A 21692-nucleotide genomic window follows, 5' to 3' on the forward strand; every position below is an offset into this window, starting at 1 on the left:
GCTTGAGCCCTGGTCCAGGAAGATCCCACATGCCGCAGAACAACTAAGCCCATGGGCCACAACTACTGAGCCTGCGTTCTAGAGCCCACAAGCCACAACTACTGAAGCCCACGTGCCGCAACTACTGAAGGCTGTGCGCCTAGAGCCTGTGCTCCACAGCAAGCGAAGCCACCACAATGAGAAGCCCGCGCACCGCAACGAAGAGTAGCCCCCGCTCGCCGCAACTAGAGAAGGCCCGCGTGCAGCAACAAAGACCCAATACAGCCAATAAATTAATTAATTAATGAAATAAATCTATTTTTTTAAAAAAAGAAAATATTTTTAAATGAATGATGATGAAAACATATCAAAATTTATGGGATACAACTAGCAGTGCTTAAAGGGAAATTTATAGCTTTAAATGCTTGTTTTAGAAAAGGTATGAAATCAATGAAATATAAAATACAATTAAAGAAAGTAAATACAATAAAAAATTAGTTTTTTGAAAAAAATTGATAAATCTCTAGCAAGAATAATGAAGAAAAAAAGAAAACATCTCACACCATACACAAAAATAAACTCAAAATGGCTTAAAGATTTAAATAGAAGACATGACACCATAACACACCTAGAAGAGAACATTAGCAAAACATTATCTTACATAAATTGTACCAATGTTTTCTTAGGTCAGTCTCCCAAGGCAATAATAGAAATAAAAGCAGAATAAACAAATGGGACCTGATCAAATTTACAAGCTTTTGTACAGCAAAGGAAACCATAAACAAAATGAAAAGATAACCTATGAAATGGGAGAAAATATTTGCAGATGACGTGACAGACAAGGGTTTAATTTCCAGAATATACAAACAGCTCATACAACTCAATAACAAAAAAACAAACAACCCAATTAAAAAGTGGGCAGAAGACCTAAACAGACATTTCTCCAAAGAAGACGTATACATGGAAAGAGGTTCAACATCACTAACAGAGAAATGCAAATCAAAACTACAATGAGGGACTTCCCTGGTGGTCCAGTGGCTAAGACTCCACGCTCCCAATGCAGGGGGGCCAGGTTCAATCACTGGTCAGGGAGCTAGATCCCACATGCTGCAACTAAAAATCCTGCATGCCGCAACTAAGACCCGACTTGGCCAAATAAATTAATTAATTTTAAAAAAACTATTAAAAAAAAAAACTACAGTGAGGTATCACCTCACACCTGTCAGAATGGCCATCATTAAAAACTCTACAAATAACAAATGCTGGAGACGGTGTGGAGAAAAGGGAGCCCTCCTACACTGTTGGTGGGAATGTAAGTTGGTACAGCCACTATAGAAAACAGTATGGAGTACAGAGGAACCGGTTTGCAGGGAAGAAATTGAGACACAGATGTAGAGAACAAATGTATGGACACCAAGGGGGGGAAAGCGGTGGCGGGTGGGCGTGCTGTATAACCTGCTGTATAAAAAAATAAATAAAATAAAATTCAAAAATTAAGAAAAACCCCACAACAGTATGGAGGTTCCTCAGAAAACTAAAAATAGAATTACCATGTGATCCAGCAATCCCACTCCTGGGCATATATCCAGACAAAACTCTAATCCAAAACAATACATGCATCCAAATGTTCATTGCATCACTATTCACAATAGCCAAGACATGGAAACAACCTAAGTGTCCATCAACAGATGAATGGATAAAGAAGATGTGGGGGCTTCCCTGGTGGCGCGGTGGTTGAGAATCTGCCTGCTAATGCAGGGGACACTGGTTCGAGCCCTGGTCTGGGAAGATCCCACATGCCGCGGAGCAACTAAGCCCGTGAGCCATAATTACTGAGCCTGCGCGTCTGGAGCCTGTGCTCCGCAACAAGAGAGGCCGCGATAGTGAGAGGCCCGCGCACCGCGATGAAGAGTGGCCCCCGCTTGCCGCAACTGGAGAAAGCCCTCGCACAGAAACGAAGACCCAACACAGCCATAAATAAATAAATAAATAAATAAATTTAAAAAAAAAAAAAGATGTGGTACTATACACAGTGGAATACTACTCAGCCATAAAAAAAGAATGAAATAATGCCATTTGCAGCCACATGGATGCCACTTGAGATCATCATATGAAGTGAAGTAAGTCAGACAGAGAAAGACAAACACTGTCTGCAGCCAATCAATCTCCTGGCTTCTCAATGACCTTGAGATAAAGTCTAACTCCTTAACATGACTTGCAAGGCCCTTTTGAGCTATGCTTGCTGCCTCCACCCCACCCCACCCCACCCCTCCCCGGGCCTTAAATCTCACTCTTCTTGCCTGAAATTCTCCCTTCCACTTCCCCACCTCTTGTCTGTCTCTGTGTTCCAGACCTACTGAACTTCTTTCAGCTCCTCAGAAGCTGCCGAGTTCTCTCGGATTTCTGTGCCTACAGGAGTCTCTTCTCACTTCCAGGAACATTTTTGCCATCCCCACTCCTCAGTCCCTTTTCACCTGGCTAATTCCATGCAAACTTCTGGGCTCTCTGTCACTCTAGAACCTGTACCTCTCCTTAACACTTAGCCCTTGACTCCTTTGTACTTAACTCACTATCTTGCGAGTGTTACGTATTTGCTGTGTCCTCTCCGTACTGGGAGCTCCATGGGACCAGGGGCTATTCTATTTAATTATACATATGTTTACACACGCACACACACAGATCTTGTACACACTGCTAGTAAAGTTGATTGTTTCTGAGTAGAGAGGATAAGCATTTTTTTAATGTTTTAAAATACTTATCTATATTTTCTGATTTTCATAATAAACATCTCTTATTTTCCTAATAATAAAAAATAATAACACAATTTCAGACTTACTGTAAAGCTACAGTAATCATAACTGTGGAAGTGGCAAAGAACAGACAGATCAATGGGATGGAATAGAGAGTCTAGAAATAGACCCACACAAATACAGTCAACTGAACTTTGACAGAGGAGCAAAGGCAATACAGTGGAGAAAAGAGAATTTTTTCAACACATGGTGTTGGTACAACTTGACATCCACATACAAAAAAATGATCTAGACACAGACCTTAGACCCCTCACGAAAAATTAACTCAAAATGGATTATAGACTTAAATGTAAAACACAAAACCATAAAACTATAAGGTAACCTGGGAGAACATTTAGATGATCTTGAGTTTGGCAATGGCTTTTTAGGTACCACACCAAAGCCATGACCCATGAAAGAGATAACTGATAAGCTGGACTTCATTAAAAACTTATGCTCCGTGAAAGATACTGTCAAGAGAATGAGAACACAAGCCACAGACTGGGAGAAAATATTTGCAAAAGACTTATCAGATACAGGACTGTTATCTAAAATACACAGAGAACTCTCAAAACTCAAAAAATAAGAAAACAAATGGGAGAAAATAATTGCAAACCGTATATCTGATAAGGAACTCACACAACTTAATAGCAAAAATATATAAGGAACTCATACAACTCAACAGCAAAAAAATCAAATCATGTACCTGTTGGCCATTTGTATACCTTTGTATACGTTCTCTGGAAAAAATGTTTATTCTGGTCTGTATTTTAAAACCCCCCAGTAGTCCTTTCTTCCTATGTGTGTCCTTTTCTTTTACACAGAACACTTCACTTCTGACACTTTGGTCACCAAATGTGAAGGGGGTTTCCCCACACCAAGCAATTCTGTGACACCAGCAATTTAGCTCAATTCTGACACTATGTACCTGGAGATAGCATCAGACCCTACAGGGTAAGGGCTCAGTCCCACCAGACTGTCCCACACACCACCACTTCAGATGCCAGTAGAAAGTTCAGGTGGTTACCTGTGCTTCTGACCCACTGGCTATAAATCAGAGATTCCCACAATGCCTTCCTTGGATTCAATTAATTTGCTAGAGTGGCTCACAGAACTTAGGAAAACAGTTTACTTACTGTTTACCAGTTTATTATGAAAGGATGTGATAAAGGATACAGGTGAACATCCAGATGGAAGAGATGTGTAGGGGGCAAGGTATGCGGGAAGTGGCGCCGAGCCCCCTGCCCTGCCCATGTGCACCACTCTCGCCACACCTCCGTGTGGTCACCAACCTGGAAGCTCTCCAAACCCCATACTTTTAGGATACTTATGGAGGCTTCCTCACGTAGGCAAGATCAATCATTAACTCCATTTCCAGCTCCTCTCTCCTCTCTGGTGGATGGGGGAATGGGGCTGAAAACTCCGAGCCTCTGATTATGGCTTGATCTTTCTGGTGACCAGCCCTCATTCAGGAGCGCACCCAGAGTCACCTCATTAGAACAAAAGACACTCCTATCACCCAGAAAATTACAACGGTTTCAGGAACTGGGGACAGAGACCAATAGATATTTTCTATTACCTCACAAGATACTTTGTCCATTTTTAAATTGGATTATTTGATTTTTTTGCTATTGAGTTGTATGAGTTTCTTATATATTTTTGCTATTAAGTTGTGTGAGTTCCTTATCAGATATATGGTTTGCAATTATTTTCTCCCATTTGTTTTCTTATTTTTGAGTTTTAAGAGTTCTCTGTGTATTTTAGATAACAGTCCTGTATCAGATATGTCTTTTGCAAACATTTTCTCCCAGTCTGTGGCTTGTGTTCTCATTCTCTTGACAGTGTCTTTCACGGAGCATAAGTTTTTAATTTTAATGAAGTCCAGCTTATCAGTTATCTCTTTCATGGGTCATGGTTTTGGTGTGGTACCTAAAAAGCCATTGCCAAACTCAAGATCATCTAAATGTTCTCCCAGGTTATCTTATAGTTTTACGGTTTTGTGTTTTACGGTATATATACATGATGTAATATTATTTGTCCATAAGAAAGAAGGAAATCCTGCCATTTGTGATATGGATGGAATTTGAGGGCATTATGCTACATGAAATAAGTCAGTCAGAGGAAGACCAACACTGTATGATCTCAATTATATGTGGAATCTAAAAAAACCAAACTCAGAAACAGAGAGTAGAATTGTGGTAGCCAGAGAGATGGAGCAGAAAGAGTGATGGTGGTCAAAGGGCACACATTTCCAGTTATAAGATGAATAAGTTCTGGGGATCTAACGTACCGCAGCATGGTGACTACAGTTAACCATACTGTACTGTATGTTTGAAAATTGCTAAGGGAGTAGATCTTAAAAGTTCTCACCATATATACACACAAAAACAACTATGTGAGGTGGTAGACATATCTTAGTCTATTTGGGCTGCTATAACAGAAATGTCATAGACTGGGTAGCTTGTAAACAACAGAAATTAATTTCTCACAGTTCTGGAGGCTAGGAAATCCAAGATCAAGGTGCTGGCAGATTGGGTGTCTGGCAAGAGGGTTCACTTCCTAGATGGCTGTCTTTTTGCTTTAACTTCGCATGGTGGAAGGGTCAAGGACTTCTTGTATAGGACACTATTCCCATTTATGAGGGCTCCACCCTCATGACCTAATCACCTCCCAAAGGCCTCATCTCCACACATATAACATTGGGGATTAGATCTCAACAGATGAACTTGAGGGAGACACAAATATTCAGTGCATAGTATACTGTATGATTCCAATTATATGACATTCTGGAAAAGGCAAAATTATGGAGACAGTAAAAGGCCAGGGGATAGAGGGGAGGGAGGGGTGAATAGGTAGAGCATAGAGGATATTTAGGGCAGTGAAACTATCTTGTATGATACTGTAATGGTAGATACATGTGTCAAAACCCATAGAATGTATAACACAAAGAGTAAACCCTAATGTAAACAATGGACTTTGGGTAATGATGTGTCAATATTGGTAATCAGTTGTAACAAATGTACCGCTGGTAGGGAATGTTGATAATGGGGGAGGCTGTGTGTGTGTGGACATATAGGGGGTATGTGGGAACTCTCTGAAATTCCTGCTCAATTTTGCTGTGAACCACAAACTGCCCTAAAGAATAAGTGTATTAATCATGATTATGTTGGAAAAAGAACAACAGTTTGTTCTTTGAAGACAAAAATAAAGGTGTTTTTGTTAAAAAAAAAAAAAAGAATAAGTGTATTTAAAAAATTAATGAAAGAGACCTTAAAAATGAAAAACCAACTGTCAGAGGTAATCCCACCCTGAGTCAAAATGCTAGGTTGTGTTTGAAAGTACCCACTTTCTAAATCTGGGATATGAGCAAGTTACGTGAACACTCCAGGGCTTGATTTATTTTCTGCTTGAAAATAAAGAGTTGGGCAAGGTCAGCGGTTCTCGTGCTTTTGAGTTTTTCATGAAAAAGTAAATTAAAAATGGAAATGAGTGTAGAGGTGTCCACTTTTCATTTTGTGAAATAAACATATTTTCAAAACTCCACCATCTACTGTTACCATTTCATCATTAAAAAACATTTTAGTACAGAAAATTAGGACATAATTTTTAAAAAGGCAATCACTTTAATTGAATACCCTTAATTTTATGAAAAACTCTACATTTTCATTTATTTTTCTATTTTTTCAACTAACTGCTGAAAACTCTATGCTATCTGGAACCAGTTTGTGGACCAGTACTTGGAATGACTAAATGATGTCTTCCAAACCTAATATTCTGAGGCTTGATGCACAAGTAGGTGGGTGTGGCGGAAACGTCCAAAGTGCTGGTCCTAAGCAAACAGTGAACACTAACCATCAGGGCCGAAGTCCCTGACATTTATGCTGAGCATATTATTGCTAATGCTTAAAACGACCCCACGGGGTAGGTATCATCGATGCAAAAAACTGAGCCTTGGAGGGCTTCCCTGGTGGCGCAGTGGTTGAGAATCTGCCTGCCAGTGCAGGGGACATGGGTTTGAGCCCTGGTCTGGGAAGATCCCACATGCCGCGGAGCAACTAGGCCCGTGAGCCACAATTACTGAGCCTGTGCTTCGCAACAAGAGAGGCTGCGACAGTGAGAGGCCCGCGCACCGCGATGAAGAGTGGCCCCCGCTTGCCGCAACTTGAGAAAGCCCTCGCATAGAAACGCAGACCCAACACAGCCAAAAAAAATAAAATAAATAAATAAATAAGTCAGGAGCTCTTAAAAAAAAAAAAACTGAGGCTCGGAAAGACAGAGTAAACTGTCAGAGTCCAGCTATAGCAGTTGCAGCACCAGGACACATACCCAAGCCAGTCTTGACTCCAAAGCCCAAGTTGCTTCTGCCTTCAGATTCTGGTTTTCTGCCTAGCATGCTCTTTTCCTCTGGTAGCGATATTCTCCTCCTCTGAAAATGGCGCCTTTCTGTGGTGCTCCAAGGACAACGGTGCTTCAAGGACAAGGACAACCCTGTCTGAAAAACTTTCACCGTTACACCCCCTACTGGACTCTTAATCGGCCTCCCCATAATGTCGCTCTGCTTACGAAATCCCTGAGCCCACCTGGGCAACGCCCACCTGGGCCAAGGGGCCTGTCCCAAGTAAGGAAAGGCATATGGCCTGTCCCACTCCCACCCTTACGAAGGAAGGTGTATGTGCCTCGACCGATCAGTAAACGGAATTTTTACCTCGGACCATTCCTTTGTTTTGCTGGCTATAAAAACTGATGCATAGCACATGTTCGGGCTCCACTCTCCCAGACTACTAGGAAGAAGACCGCTGTGCTGGCAGCGACCATTCCCTTTAATAAATTCTATCTTCTTCACATTCTGCCTTATGTCTGGAAATTCTTTTCCAGCCCGTGTTCGGACCACGACATTTGGTGGCCAGTCCGGGGAATCTCTTTCCCCACCTCCTGTCCTCATTCCTTGGGACCCTCTGTGAACAGGCAAGTTGCTGTGGAAGCGAAGGAGGAACTCTGGCCAGGGCCACAGCCTGGTGTGTTCCAAAGGCTCCAGGGCTCACTTCGCCCCAGTAACTGCCGCCCAGAACAGGTGAGGATCCTTCTGTCTCCCTTCCGGTCGGGACTGGGCCGATTGGTATCGTGCGGGCACGGGCCAGGCATTTAAAAGCCATTAGGGCGCCGGCCGCTGGAAGACTCCTGTGAAAGGATAAGGGGGTCACGGAACGGACCAGGCTATTAGAGCATCGGCCCCCAGCAGGACAACTTCTGAGCAACGCGAGGCACATGGTGGACGAAGAAAAACACGAAGCCCACAGTCCCTTGGCCACCAACTCCTCGGTAGGGTTAGAAGGCGGACTCCTCAGTCCTCTTCTCTGTTGCTTCTGCTTCTTTCTCCTCGGCTCCGACTGACTCCAAAGGACCTCGCCGCCTCCAGATCGTCCCAAGAGCTCCTTCCCATCCCTGAGAGTCTTCTAATGGTGAGTCAATTCCCAGCTGGCTTGCGGAGATTCCCCTCTCTGTACACTGGTGTCCTGGCCGCACGGTTTCTCACTGCTCTGGCCACCTCCCAGGGTCGGACGGGACTTTTGGGATGGTCGGCCTTTTTATGCCTTAGTCGCACGGCGATGTCACTGAGACAGAGAGGGAGGCCTTTTTGCCCATCAGTGATTCTCAGTACCCCCATTCTATGGCATTGGGGCTAAGTATAGGTTCAGGCAGGTCTATCCCCTTAGACTCACCTCTTAGTTGTATTCTCAGGAAATGGACGGAATTTGACCCAGACAATCTCAAAAGGAAGAGGCTCATATTCTTTTGTAACACGGCTTGGCCCAAGTACAAACTGGGGGACCAAGAATGATGGCCTCTTCATGGGACGCTAAATTATATCACCATCCTCCAACTTGATCTCTATTATCGGAGGCTGGGAAAAGATTCCAAGGTTCTGTACATCAGGGCTTCAAGGCCCTCAGTCAGAATCCGAACCTGAGGGACTCCTGTCACATGTTTCTCTCCAACGCCGCTTTAATGCCTCGCCCTCTCCCCTCTCCTCCTCCTTCAGCTTCACTACCTCGTCCCTCCCCATCTCCCCCTGCGCCACATATCTTGGATGATCCTTCTTGTCCTTGCCCATCTCACCAGCCTCCTCCCCAACCCCCACCTCTCTACCCGCAAGCAGACCTTCCCTCCCCTCCCCACACTCGGTCACGAGCAGCCCAACGCTCTGAATCAAGTCCCAGCATGGTTCCCCTACGAGAGGTCGCTAATGGAGACCGAGGTACTATCAGGGTTCATGTCCCCTTCCCCACGTCTGATCTCTCATATTCAAGGAAAACTGGGCCCCTTAGCCAGGACCCCTCCACCTTCATCAGGGAATTCCAGGCCCTAACTATAGCCTTTGACTTAACCTGGCCAGATATTCCTGTGTCCTAACTACCTGCTGCATCACGAAGACAAGGCCGGGATCGGGGCCTTGGCTCAGGCCTGGGCAGGTGAGGCACACGCCCGAGATCCTAATGAGAACCGACCGGGGGAAGAGACAGTCCCACGGGCAGACCCAGGATGGTGATACCAGGCAAATGAAAATGGGCCAGCAGGAGGGCTCACTAGGAGAAACTTCATGACTACATATCTACTAGAAGGTATGAAAAAGCCAGTCATCAAACAGGACAATTATAAGAAACTCAGAGAAGTTACCCAGGAACCCTTTGAGAATGCGGCCCTTTTTCAGGCCCGATTGGTAGAGGCTATGAGGAAATACACCAACCTAGACCCTGAGACTCCTGAAGTTCAGGCTATATTGCAGTTCACTTTATAAGCCAGGCATCGCCAAGCATAAGACAGAAATTACGGAAACTAGAGCAAGGGCCACAGACCCCATTTTCTGTCCTATTGACAGGGCTTTAAGGTCTTCACGGATAGGGAGGAGGCTTCTAGGAATAGACGAGAAAGAGAGGAGGAAAAATTAACACGACATGCTCAATATACGGCTCTTGCCATTACTCAGTCCCTCCCACGGCAAGGGCTCATGGCAGCCCATCTCCCGTCGCAGAAACCACAGCTGACCTGCCACCAGTGCGGTCAGCAGGGGCACAGTGAAGAACGGCCGCATCCCACCCCCCAATACCCCGTGCCCTTACTGTCGTCAAAAGGGTCACTGGAAGAGGAGTTGTCCCTGCCGCCCTCAAGCTGGTAGGCCAACACCACGACCACCCAACACCTGGGGTATTTCGGGTCCCAGTCCCCTGGCTGAGGTCAAGGCCAGTTGCCCCTGTTGGTGGTAGTTGACTACCAGGAGTGAGAACAGGATTACGCTCAAGATCTGGGGCTCCTGGATGCGGATGACTGAAGGTGCCCAAGTCTCAATCTACAGGCCCCTATGTTCCCCAGAAGACCAGAGGAGCCCCAGGAAACCCTGGATGTGGCAGGGGCTACTATAACCTTCTGAAGTGACACAGCGGCTACTCATTCAGCCCCGACCTCCTTCTCTGGTCCCACTCGCTATTCCTCGATGCTCCTAACAGGGATGGGAACAGGCTCAGCCGGACTCTTAAACTCTATTTTCATGGCCCTACAGCTCTCTCTTGAACTTACACAAAAGATTGCCAACCTCGCAGCTCAAATTAACATGCTACAAGACAAATAATTTCTCTGCAGGAGTAGTTTTACAAAATAGAAGAGCTCTGGACCTCCTAAAGGCTTATCAGGGAGGGACTTGTGCAACGTTAAAGGAGGATTGCTGTTTTTTGGTCAACCATCCGGGCAAGGTCCAGCCCAATCTTCCAGCTATGTATTTTTAACCTTCTTGTTAAGTTTGTCTCTTCCAGAATACAACAAATAAACCTCCAAATGGTGATGCAACAAGAATACCGGGGGCTTCCCTGGTGGCGCAGTGGTTAAGAATCCGCCTGCCAACGCAGGGGACACGGGTTCGAGCCCTGGTCCGGGAAGATCCCACATGCCGTGGAGCAACGAAGCCCGCGCACAACTACTGAGCCTGCACTCTAGAGCCTGTGAGCCACAACTACTGAGCCCATGCGCCTAGAGCCCATGCTCCACAACAAGAGAAGCCTCTTCAATGAGAAGCCCGTGCACTGCAACGAAGAGTAGCCCCCGCTCGCTGCAACTGGAGAATGCCTGCACGCAGCAACGAAGACCCAATGTGGCCAAAAATAAATAATAAAATAAATTAATTAAAAAAAAAAACAAGAATACCGGACAGGGCTTCCCTGGTGGCCCAGTGGTTAAGAATCTGCCTGCCAATGCAGGGGACTCGGGTTCAATCCCTGGTCTGGGAAGATCCCACACGCCATGGTGCAACTAAGCCCGTGCACCACAACTACTGAGCCTGTGCTCTAGAGCCCGCAAGCCACAACTACTGCGCCCATGTGCCACAACTACTGAAGCCCGCGTGCCTAGAGCCCATGCTCTGCGACAAGAGAAGCCACCACAATGAGAAGCCCACACACAGCAATAAAGACCCAATGCAGCCAAAAATAAATAAATAAATTTATTAAAAAGAAGAAAAGAATACTGGACAGTCAACACTCGTACAACCCTTGAACAAGCCACCATCTCTTTCCATGCGGTCCGCACTCCTCCCTAGATGCACCCTGACAGAGAGCAGGCAAGGGAACCCAGGGCCCCACGACGCCCTCACTCAGCAGGAAGCGGCCAGAGTTCATCGCCCCTTCTCCTCACAAAAGGGCTTCCTGAATGTCTGAGAGGGAATTAGGCAGTTAGGTAGATATGAGTAAGGTATTCAATAAGGCCAAGGAATTGGCCCTACACATAAAGAGAAGGGGGAGTGTGGTGCTCCAAAGACAATGGTGCTTCAGGGACAAAGGATGACCCTGCCTGAAAAAGTTTCAGAGGTATACCTACTGGACTCTTAATCGCCCTCCCCACCATGTTGAGATGGTTTTGAAATCCCTGAGCCCACCTGGGTGATGCCCACCTGGGCAATGGGACCTGTCCCAAATAAGGAAAGACATATGCCCTGTCCTACTCCCACCGTACAGAAGGAAGGTATGTGTGCCTCGATCAATCAGTAAACGAAAATTTCACCTTGGACCATTCCTTTGTTTTCTGGCTATAAAAGCTGATCAATAGCATATGTGCGGGCTCGACTCTCCCAGACTACTAGGAATTCGGGCCGCAGTTCTGGCAGCGACCCTTTCCTCTAATAAATTCTATCTTCTTTACGTTCTGCTTTATGTCTGGAAATTCTTCTCCAACCTGCGTTCATACCTTGACACTTTCCCCACTCCAACATGTGGACTCTTTGAGATCAATCTCCAGGCCATAGCTGACTCATCCAGGCGTGGGTACTTGATCCAAGAAGGGCGTGCCAGTCAGAGTTCTTCCTTCTGTGTCTGAGTTTATACCTCGAGAGATTAGTAGGCCTACCTTCCAACGCAGCAAGCCATAAGACCTAAGACCCAGTAGTTTTCAGCTGTCTCTCCACCAGACCCTCGTTTGCAAGGAGAGAGAAAGAAGTGACATCAAGGAGGAACAGAGGAGGGAGAGACCTGGCAGCCTTCAAGTTCCTGCATCTGCTGGTTCCTGAGCCCCTCCATCCCCACCTTCCTGTGGTCAGATTGTCCCACCTTTCCTTGAATTTACTGATTTATTTTAAAAATAAATTTATCTATTTATTTTTATTTTGGGCTGTGTTGGGTCTTCGTAGCTGTGAGCAGGCTTTCTCTAGTTGTGGCGAGTGGGGGCTACTCTTTGTTGCGGTGTGCGGGCTTCTCGTTGTGGTGTCTTCTCTTGTTGCGGAGCACGGGCTCTAGGCACGCGGGCTTCAGTAGTTGTGGCAAGTGGGCTTGACAGTTGTGGCTCGCGGGCTCTAGAGTGCAGGCTGGGTAGTTGTGGTGCACGGGCTTAGTTGCTCCGCCACATGTGGGATCCTCCCAGACCAGTGCTCGAACCCGTGTCCCCTGCACTGGCAGGCGGATTCTTAACCACTGTGCCACCAGGGAAGTGCCTCCTTGAGTTTAGTGAGGCAACAAACTCCTCCTTTTTTCTGAGCCAATTTGAGTTTTGTCCCATGCAACCAGTAAGGCTTCCATCCCATTCTTCTTCCCTGGGAAGTGTGGAGCCCTACATCAAGGACACCCTACATCGAGGACACATGACAAAAACTCAGGAATTAACCAAGCCCCCATAGCAACTGTTGCCATGGGCGCTCCTAATCTGAACCAGACAGCACCCCTCCCCCATTCCATATTAGGCAAAATAATCACCGTGTAGTAACCTTGTAGCATCCTGACCAATCACCTAATGCCATCCTGCCAGCAGGAATTTTCTTTGTCTTGAGGCTATAGAAGTTGGCTACTAGCCCACAAAGGGGGTCGTCTCTCCCTGGTCCATCAGGAAGTCGCCCGCTGTATTTGCAGCGCCCGTAACTCTGCTCTTTGTTCTCAATAAACTCACTCTTTTCTAAAATACTTCGTGTCTCGAAATTCTTCCAGCCCGCGCACGGACCACAACACTTTTGATACCCCCATCTTTATTTCCTGGAGTCTGTATAACATCACTGAACAATTAATCCTATGAGGTCCTGCATTGTTTCCATGGTACCTCTCCCAAATTGGCTGAGAGATTCCTGAGTTCAGGGCAAGAACCAAGTCCTGGAGTCCCCGCTCCCGTGGCCCGCCCCCCCCACCCCGCCCCCGCCGCTTCCCTCCACCATGGCGCCTAACACAGGAAAGCACATCAGAGGTTCCACAATTCTTTTCTAAGATCCACTGATTACAGGCCCTGGGCCAGCCGGAGGCCGGCTTCTTCCCCCAGGGAGGCTGCAGGAGGGCGCCAATGTGGATAGCACGGACAATGTGGATATACTGGAGTCCGGATTCCAGTCCGGGATAGGAGAGGGCGTCACCTAACCAGGCCAGTCCCAGAGTGGAACTCGCCAGCCCGGCGGCTCGGCGCCGCCTGCGCGCCCGCCAGCCGGGCCCTGGGCCGGTCCCCACCGCAGAGCGCGCGGAGCGGCTGGGTCCTCTACGTGCCGGCATCAGGTGCAAACCCGGGAGCGCGGGCCGTGGGTGTGCGCGTAAGCGCCCGGAAAGCGCGGAACTCAGCCGCCGCCCCAGCTCGCCCGCCAAGCTACCCTGGGATATCCTTGGGTCCCCCCCCACAACCCCCCAGCTCGAGCGGGGGAGGGATGAGTTCGGACACGTAACCGACCTCCAGGCCCCTCTCGACTCCGCGTGGGGGGGCAGGCGGGGGAGCCGGGGACCGCTGTTCCAGCCCGCTGGCCTTCGAAAGATCCTCCTGGGCCAATGGCAGGCGGGGCGACGCGCCCGGATTGGTGCAGGCGCTCTGCTGATCACTGTGGAAACCCAGGCGGAGGGGAACGCGGGAGGATGCGAAGCCCCGGACGGGGGGAGCCAGCGGGGCGGGCAGAGGAGGCTTCGAGGCCCTGAGCTACCGAGGAGTTTTTACAGGAGGCAAAAGTCCACTGCGGGCTGGCGGGCGGAGGGAGGGGCGGAGGGAGGGGACCGCTTGGAGGCACTGGGAAGCCTGGAGGGAAGGCAAGGATACTCCGGAGCGAAGGCGAGGCGGCTGGGGGAGGGGGCGCGGTGGGGGGAGGAGTAGGAGAAGACAAAAGCCGAAAGCGAGGAGGGCCCGGGCCGCACACACCGCAGTGCACGGGGCAACCCTGTCGGCAGGCAGCATGGGGAAGGGGGGGAACCAGGGCGAGGGGGCCACCGAGCGCGAGGCGCCGATGCCTACCTTCCGCTGGGAGGAGATTCAGAAGCACAGCCTGCGCACGGACCAGTGGCTCGTCATCGACCGCAAGGTCTACAACATCACCGAGTGGTCACACCGGCACCCGGGGGGCCACCGGGTCATCGGGCACTACGCAGGGGAAGATGCTACGGTAAGGGTCTGGGGCCTCTCCCGCCACCTTTCTCTGCTGCAGGAGGGAGTCAGGAGTCATGGGTCCCAGGGCGCCAAACAAGACCTCCAGCGCCGAGTGGAGCTTGGGGCGTCCTGGAGGGAAGGAAAGAGTCTACTGCTCTCGTCCCCCGCCCCGAATCCTCGTCCTCTGGGACAGCTGGGCCAACGTGCTGTGGGGGTCGGATTTTGGAGCCCGGGAGGCAGATTCGAGCGGTGGAGAACCATGCAGGATCTACCGCGCGCACTGGGATCCTTGCGTCCGTTCCTTCCTCAGAGTTCAGCCGGAGCCTGGGACTCCAAAAAGAGGGCGCCGGGGCCCTGGAGCCTTGACGCCCCCAGCGTGGAAGATGGCCGCCCCTGGGCCCCGCGGAGAGGAGCGGGAGAGGAGCCAGGTGTGGGACTCCGCGCGCGTCCCCCACTCACCAGCCAGACTAGGGGGCGGGGAAGGAAAGCTCGTCCCCGGCCAGGGCTCGCTCCTGTTGGAATTCCAGTCTCAGAAGGTCCGCAATGGCTGCCGCGGAGACACCGCCTGGTAGCTCCTGTTCCCACGCTCTCAGAGACTACCAGGACCCCCTCCCCCCGCCCCCCTCCCCCGCAAGGGTCGGCCTTCTTGGGGGCCCCGGGTGGGAATTGGTGGAAAGAAAAAGGGCTGCTGGAGTTTGCAAAGCCCAGGTGGAGAGGGGCCTTGAGACGGGACGGTTTAGCAGCACTAGGCTAGCTTGGCAACAGGTCCAGCTGCGTTCGAGGTTACTCTGGGACTTCAACTCAATGGTCCTCTGTTCCCAAATCCGGCCAGGAATGCCCTCCCTCATCTTGCCCTCGGAAATGTAGTGGGACTCTGGGATCTTCCCGGAGCCGGGGCTGTCCATCTTACCCTCACCTTTGTGCACCAAACCTGCAGCTCTGCGATGACACAGCACCCCACCACGCCCCCTACCCCCAGCCCCAAATCCTTGCTTATGCTTCGGGTGCAGCTGGATCCGCTCCCCCCACCCCCACCCCGTGGACTCGAAGAACAGAGGCCGGGAGGGAAGAAAGGGGCCACTCTTGGTGGCAGTGAGCTGGAAGCAGAGAAGTTCTCGTGGCATGGAGAATTTGGGAAAGGTGACTAGGGAGAGATTAGCTTGACATAGCTCATTCCACCTGGAGGTCTGGCATGCTGACCTGTTTGGGCTTTTGCTGTGCAAGCTGTATGGGGTCGTCAGTTGGTGGAACTCTAGATCTCCCTACCTCTTCTATCTAATTGGGACAGACAGAGTCAAGTGTTGGGGGGCAGATCGGGCAGCTATAATGTAAGCTGTTGCTTGGCTCGCTGCTTTGGCGAGCAGAGGGTCAGCAATAGCGCCTACAGCTTTTGGCCCGATCCTGTTTTACCTGCTTGTGAACTCGCCTTGAGCCCTTGGGGCTGTGATACCGATTGTAACTTAGGTGGGTATAAGATTTTCAAGCACCATCAGTGTATTATCTCACTGGGACCTTCCCACAGCCCTGTGAGGAGGTGGGGTAAGAGTGATTCCCAAGTAAAGACCTGACTCCTGGTTTGGGATCTTTCATAGGTGAATTCTGAAGGTTCCTGTCCTGGTTGAGCCTTCACCAGAATGTTTCCTAGAAGGAAAAGTCAAATCCAATGGATTGGTCTGTTTATTCCGTAGTGTTAAATAAATATATTTTCTTTTGCGGCAAGGCATTTCATAAACTGTAAGCACTAGGTAAATGCAATGGAGTTTTTTTGTTACCGAGTCTAAGCTCACATTGCTCATCGCACGACAGGCCAATAATCGAGAGACGAGTTGCTGGGGCAAGGAATAACAACTTTATTCGGAAAGCCAGCAAACTGAGAAGATGGTGGGCTCGTGCCCAAAGAACCATCTTGCCTGAGTTAGAATTCAGGCTCCTTTTATACTAAAAGGGGAGGGAGTAAAGTCAAACATTTCCTGGTTCCCGGCAGCCTCTGGAGGGAATGTATGTGTTAATTTCTTCCTCCTGGTAGTCATTCACAGGTGGGCTTGGTCAGGATGTTTCCTGTGAGCTAAACAAAGGTATTTTAGCTTAATGTTCATTACCTGAGAAGCAGGGTTCCCAGAGATGGGCCATTATGTATAATTTAAGCTTATAGGCAACATCCCTTTAGTGATTAACTTGTAATAGAATGCAAAAGGTTCTTCCGTATTAACATTATCAGGTAAGTGAGCGGAAGAGTCAGGATTATGTAACAGCTAGAATGTAAAGTAAACAAAGAGGAATTTGGAGGAAAAAATTTTAAATCCATGCCAGCTCTATTTGGTGTAGCAAGATATAAGACAATCCCTATGCCCAGAGTTTACTGCCTTCTGAGATAAAACTTTGGGGGCATGAAATGCACTAATCTAGTTGAATAATGGTGGACTGAGCAACTGGATATTTTCTCTCTCTCTCTCTCTCTCTCTCTCTCTCTCTCCCTGTCCCTCATTCTCTATATTCTGGGACCAGGTTGGGAAAAGGCCACAGGAAGTTTGGGGTCTCTGGGCAGGGGACTTGAGAAGGGCAGGAACAGGCTAGGAATGGAGAGACTCTGTCTCTTTATTTTTGGGCTGTTGAGCAGGTGGCTTTCCCCTTGGGGCATGGACTTCTTCTTCAGATCTGGGGGAGTGAGTATTTATGGTCATGTGAAGTTTGGGTAGGACTGATCAGCAGATAGAGGTCAGATTCCAGGGAGCACTTGAATGCACTGTTACGAGCCAATCTCGATGCAGTAGTATCCTCACCAGAGGCTGACAGTCAAGGAAGCCAGATAATCTGGGGCCTCAATAGGGGATTTTCCTGTTACTGAAGAAAAGAAGACCTCAGAAGTCAGGACGGCCTCCTCCCCAGAAGGATGGCTTAGTGAAGGGTAAGGCCAATTGTCATGTGGTCCTTCTCCCTGCAAGAATAAAAAATGAAACTAAATTTTTACAGCTCACAAAGCACATTTGTACGGATCACCTCATTTAGTGTTTCGATCAGCCCTGTAGGGAGTAGCTCCCTTGGGTTTGAACACCTTGCTCGCTTCGCAGCACTCAGACCTCAACTCAGGATCTACCAACACAGAGACCTCCCAGCCGCCCTTCCCTTCCCTCCTCCTCTCCTCCTTCCTTCCTATTTACACCTTGGGTTTCTTCCCCTCTGGTCCTCTGGCACTTCCCCGGTCTTTGCCTTGCTGTAGGCAGAGGGAGCCCTCGCCTGGGTCCCAGGGGTGTCTCTCCTCTTTCAGGGCAGAGTTCCACCACTGCAGAACTTTTTTTTTCTGTTTTTCAATTGAAGTATAGTTAATTTACAATGTTGTGTTAGTTTCAAGTGTATAGCAAAGCGATTCAGTTATATACAGAGTTATAAAAGTTATAAAAGTTCCCCAGAACTTTTCCTCTCTAACAAAGACTCATCACACATTTATTCCAGTGTCTCTGTGGTTCCGAGCTGGCCCTGGGCACAAAGATGAAAAACTCACAGATAGTGAGTGCATCTGCTGGATTTGCTTCTCTCCTTTCAAACTGGGACTTGAATCTGGACCCTCTGCCTCTAGGCACCAGCTCCCCCACCTCTGCCCCCCTCGTCTCGGTGACTTTTTTTGCCCTGTGTGCATCGGTCGCCTCTTGGAACCCAGGGAAGGCGAGAAGAGATCAGGATTCATTCCATCTTTTAACTTGCTCCTATGCCGTTCTTGGGAAAAGGCAACAGGTTGAAAATGGAATGAATCTCTGGCCTCCTTAGGGCAGGAGAGTAGAGGTATTGAGAGGCAGAGGACCTGGGTTCAAGTCCCAGCTTTAGGAATTCTAGGCAAGGCACTTAACCCTGAACTTCACTTTCCAGATCTAGGAAATGGGAAGGTTATTATCAGGCTCAAATTGGCTGTGGATGAGATCATTCTTTAAACTTCAGAACACTCGGCAGGTATGGGGGAACATTACCGTGGAACCCTTAGCCTCCTGAGCACATGTGTGCATGTTCCCAGCTCGCACAGTAGGGGGTTCAGTAAACAGGAAAAGAACAAACGTGAAGCAGAGGAACCTTGGTGACCTCCTTTTTGCCAAAGGTAAAAGGCATTTACCTGAAATCCCTCCTGTGGTTGTGCCTGGAGGGCAGCCCCACCCCCTCGGCTAGATCTTGGTAGGAGCAGTCGACTTCCTGCTACCTGCAGCCTCCGGAAGACCCCATACCGAGCCCCAGCCTCCCTGGTATCTTTGGCAGCTTATCGAGGTGTGTTTCCTTGCTGTCATCCCTTCATGCCCAGGCTGCCTGTGCCTGGCATCAGCAGGGACGCTCTCGCCAAGGGCCCTTTGGCCACAGAGCACGACCCTCCCCCCCCCCATCGCTTCTTTCCCTTGGAGGGGACATCCTGCCCACATCTCTCCGCCATGGAAAGGAAGTTAGCGTCCCTGTTTCCAGCTGAGAACGTAGGGTCCCTCCTCTGCTTCTCCCTCTCTAACCCCGTGCTCCACAGAGTCTTGGTTCCCAGGGCTGCTGCCGGCCGCATTGTCTGCCCTGAGTTTGCTTCTCCTGCGCTTCCCGAGTCCCTGGCCATGTGCCCGGATGTGGGAAGCTGGATTAGAGATTCACCTTGCTCTGCAGAGAAGGTGGACACAGCCAGAAACAAAGATGTGACGCCTGATGCTCAGTGTACGAGGAGCTGTGAGTTCTGTTCAGCACCTGGGAGCCGGGCAGGGAGGACGTGTTCATGCAGAAGGGGCTGGCGTGGGAGCCGGGCGATGGCGGAAGCAGGAACTGATGAAGGTCTTGCATTTGAGAATTCGGGTGTTCTGTCCCTCCATCCTCAGCCTGACCTCCCCAGAACCCAACATGCACACCTACCCTCCTGGGGACGGACCTGCCCCCGCTGGAACTGTTGGCTACTCCGTCCCCTTTACTTGTGTCCCCAGCCTTCTTCCTGGAATGTCTTTGCCTCCAATCTCCCTGTCGGACGAGGATAGAGCCTGCTTCCAATTCTTGTTCCAAAGTCAACGTTTGGATTGGCCGTGTCCTGCCTTGCCCCTTGTCCTGCCTTGTGCCAGCCAGACACTTTAACTTTTGGGAACCCGCTGCAAGTTTGTGCGGCACATCTGTGACACTTGCAAGGGGGAGACACAACAAGTGATCAACTCTCAGGAGGAGGAAGCTCATTTTGATCGAGGCCTTTGTATGAACAGCAGAAGTCTAGAGTTAGGCGCACCTGGAGTGTGACCTGTGGGCAAGTAGTTTCACCTCCGTCAGCTTCCTTTCTCACCTCGAAAATAGGACCTGCCTCACAGAGTTTGGTAAAGATTTGTGGGTTATGTACACAAAGCCCATGGCTCAGTGGCTGACATGTGTAATCTCAGCCACTGAGAAGGTGAAGATGTTCCAGAAGCACAAGCCGGCTTGTGCAAAATGGCCGAAGAGTGGAAAATTTCCTGGGCTGAGAGGGTGCACAGCTGTGGGGTCCTGTGAGCCTCTCCTAGGCATTGTTGTTGGCACTGGGGTTATTGCAACAAACGAGACAGGCTTGGCCCTTTAGTGGAGCTTATATTCTAGTTGGGGAGACAGGCAATAAAGAAGTGAGCACATAATACAGCTTGTAGTTTTGATAACTGTTAAAACAGGGTGATGTCCCAGAAAGCGTGAGGCTGGAGGGTGGCTCTTTCAGATAGGGTGGTAGGTTGGGACGAGCCAGCGCCGGGACGCTGAGGGGGCAGGGCTCCAGGCAGAAGGAAGAGCCAGAGGCCCCCATGTGGAAACCAGCTTGGTGGGTTCAAGCGTGGTTTCCACCAGGTCTGCTCGGAAGGCTGCTGGATCTACCATGGACAATGAGATAATCGAACAGCGCTCGGCTTTCTAAACCTGCATGAGGCTTGTGGAGATGCGGTCCCTGGATCGGGTGAACCTGGATTTGACCCTGACTCTGCCACTTGGGTGTCAGCTTCCTGGGCTCCAGGGCCTTCATCTGTAAAGTGGGGCTTTGAGGCATCAGGGAGGTAACAGAGACAACTTTCCTGGCTCCCCACCTGGCACGTGGCCCTTCCTCTCCCTTGGCCTCAGGGAGATGAGGCCACCCAAGGGCCCTCTGGAACTGACCCAGGGGCGGCCCCAGTCAGGACAGGAGTCCGCTCCAGCACGTTCCTCAGCCCAGGCAGAGGCCTGGAGGTGTGACCTGGACCTGGTGGGGGGCAGCGGGCGCTGGAGGAGAGGTGATGCACTTGCAGGCTGTCTGTCTCCCAGTGAAGAGTAGAGATTGTTTCGTTATTCATTATCAGCCGTTGTTCCTCAGGAAACTACCTTACCAAGAACGTCCCCTTTGTTTCTCAAAAGCCGTGGTGTCATGTGAGGTGGACCAAGGAAAGGGCCTTTTTCGGCTCTGACTTTGGAAGGCAGCTGTCTGTGCTCACTGCCATACCACCAATGCCTGGGCCCTGACTTTGGAAGCTCCTGGTAGGCCCTTTCCCAGGGCCTTTGAACACTGGAGCTGGGAGGGTCCTCCCTTGCAGAGGAGACGGAGGCTGGGGGCGTGGGTAGCAGCTGGCCCAGAGTGGACCCCAGGCTCCTTGTTGCCCACTCAGGGGCCCTGGAATAGCAGCCCATCTCTCCTCTGAAGATACACTTGCTCTGATCCTCTGCTACCATCCCTTTCTGTTCAGTGAGGGGGGTGCAGGCATTTTTAAAAGACTCTGGGCACAGTTTTCCTCTGCACAAAGCGTCGCTTTGTAAGTCTGTTCTAGACACAAATAGAACAAAGACCAGGCAAAAGGGCTTGATGCCAAGGAATGGGAGAAGACTGGCAATTACCACTGTGAGATACTTTGGCAGGGGGGTGGGGTGAGGGGAGGGAGAGGCTGAGCACATTTTTTTTTAATAAATTTATTTTATTTTTGGCTGCGTTGGGTCTTCGTTGCTGCCCACGGGCTTTCTCTAGTTGCGGTGAGTGGGGCCTATTCTTTGTTGCGGTGCGTGGGCTTCTCATTGCGGTGGCTTCTCTTGTTGCGGAGCACGGGCTCTAGGCGCGCGGGCTTCAGTAGTTGTGGCACGTGGGCTTCAGTAGTTGCGGCTCGC

At 49.6% G+C, this 21692-nt stretch overlaps 1 protein-coding gene and 1 long non-coding RNA gene across 3 annotated transcripts in view; one reads left to right on the forward strand and one right to left on the reverse strand.

Moving 5' to 3' along the window:
* Positions 1 to 244: 244 nt before the first annotated feature.
* Positions 245 to 14128, reverse strand: LOC309668325. Its single transcript, XR_014268188.1, has 3 exons — positions 13941 to 14128; positions 2004 to 12867; positions 245 to 1693 (listed from the first exon to the last, which is right to left on the reverse strand). It is a non-coding gene; the product is annotated as an uncharacterized lncRNA (long non-coding RNA).
* Positions 14129 to 14275: 147 nt separating this feature from the next.
* The window catches only part of FADS2 (fatty acid desaturase 2), a 35286-nt gene continuing 27869 nt past the window's right edge, over positions 14276 to 21692 (forward strand). Inside the window, exons 1-2 of one of the 2 annotated variants that reach the window (XM_082477929.1) lie at positions 14513 to 14637; positions 14932 to 15049. In XM_082477929.1, coding sequence (XP_082334055.1) covers positions 14630 to 14637; positions 14932 to 15049 — 126 coding nt within the window. In that variant the 5' untranslated portion in view covers positions 14513 to 14629. Of the gene's footprint in view, positions 14638 to 14931; positions 15050 to 21692 lie in introns of both variants that reach the window. The other variant, XM_082477928.1, reaches the window with a different exon arrangement.

The sequence above is a fragment of the Balaenoptera physalus genome, assembly GCF_965194825.1.
Source record: "Balaenoptera physalus genome assembly, chromosome: 10".
In the NCBI taxonomy this organism is placed as follows: Eukaryota; Metazoa; Chordata; class Mammalia; order Artiodactyla; family Balaenopteridae; genus Balaenoptera; species Balaenoptera physalus.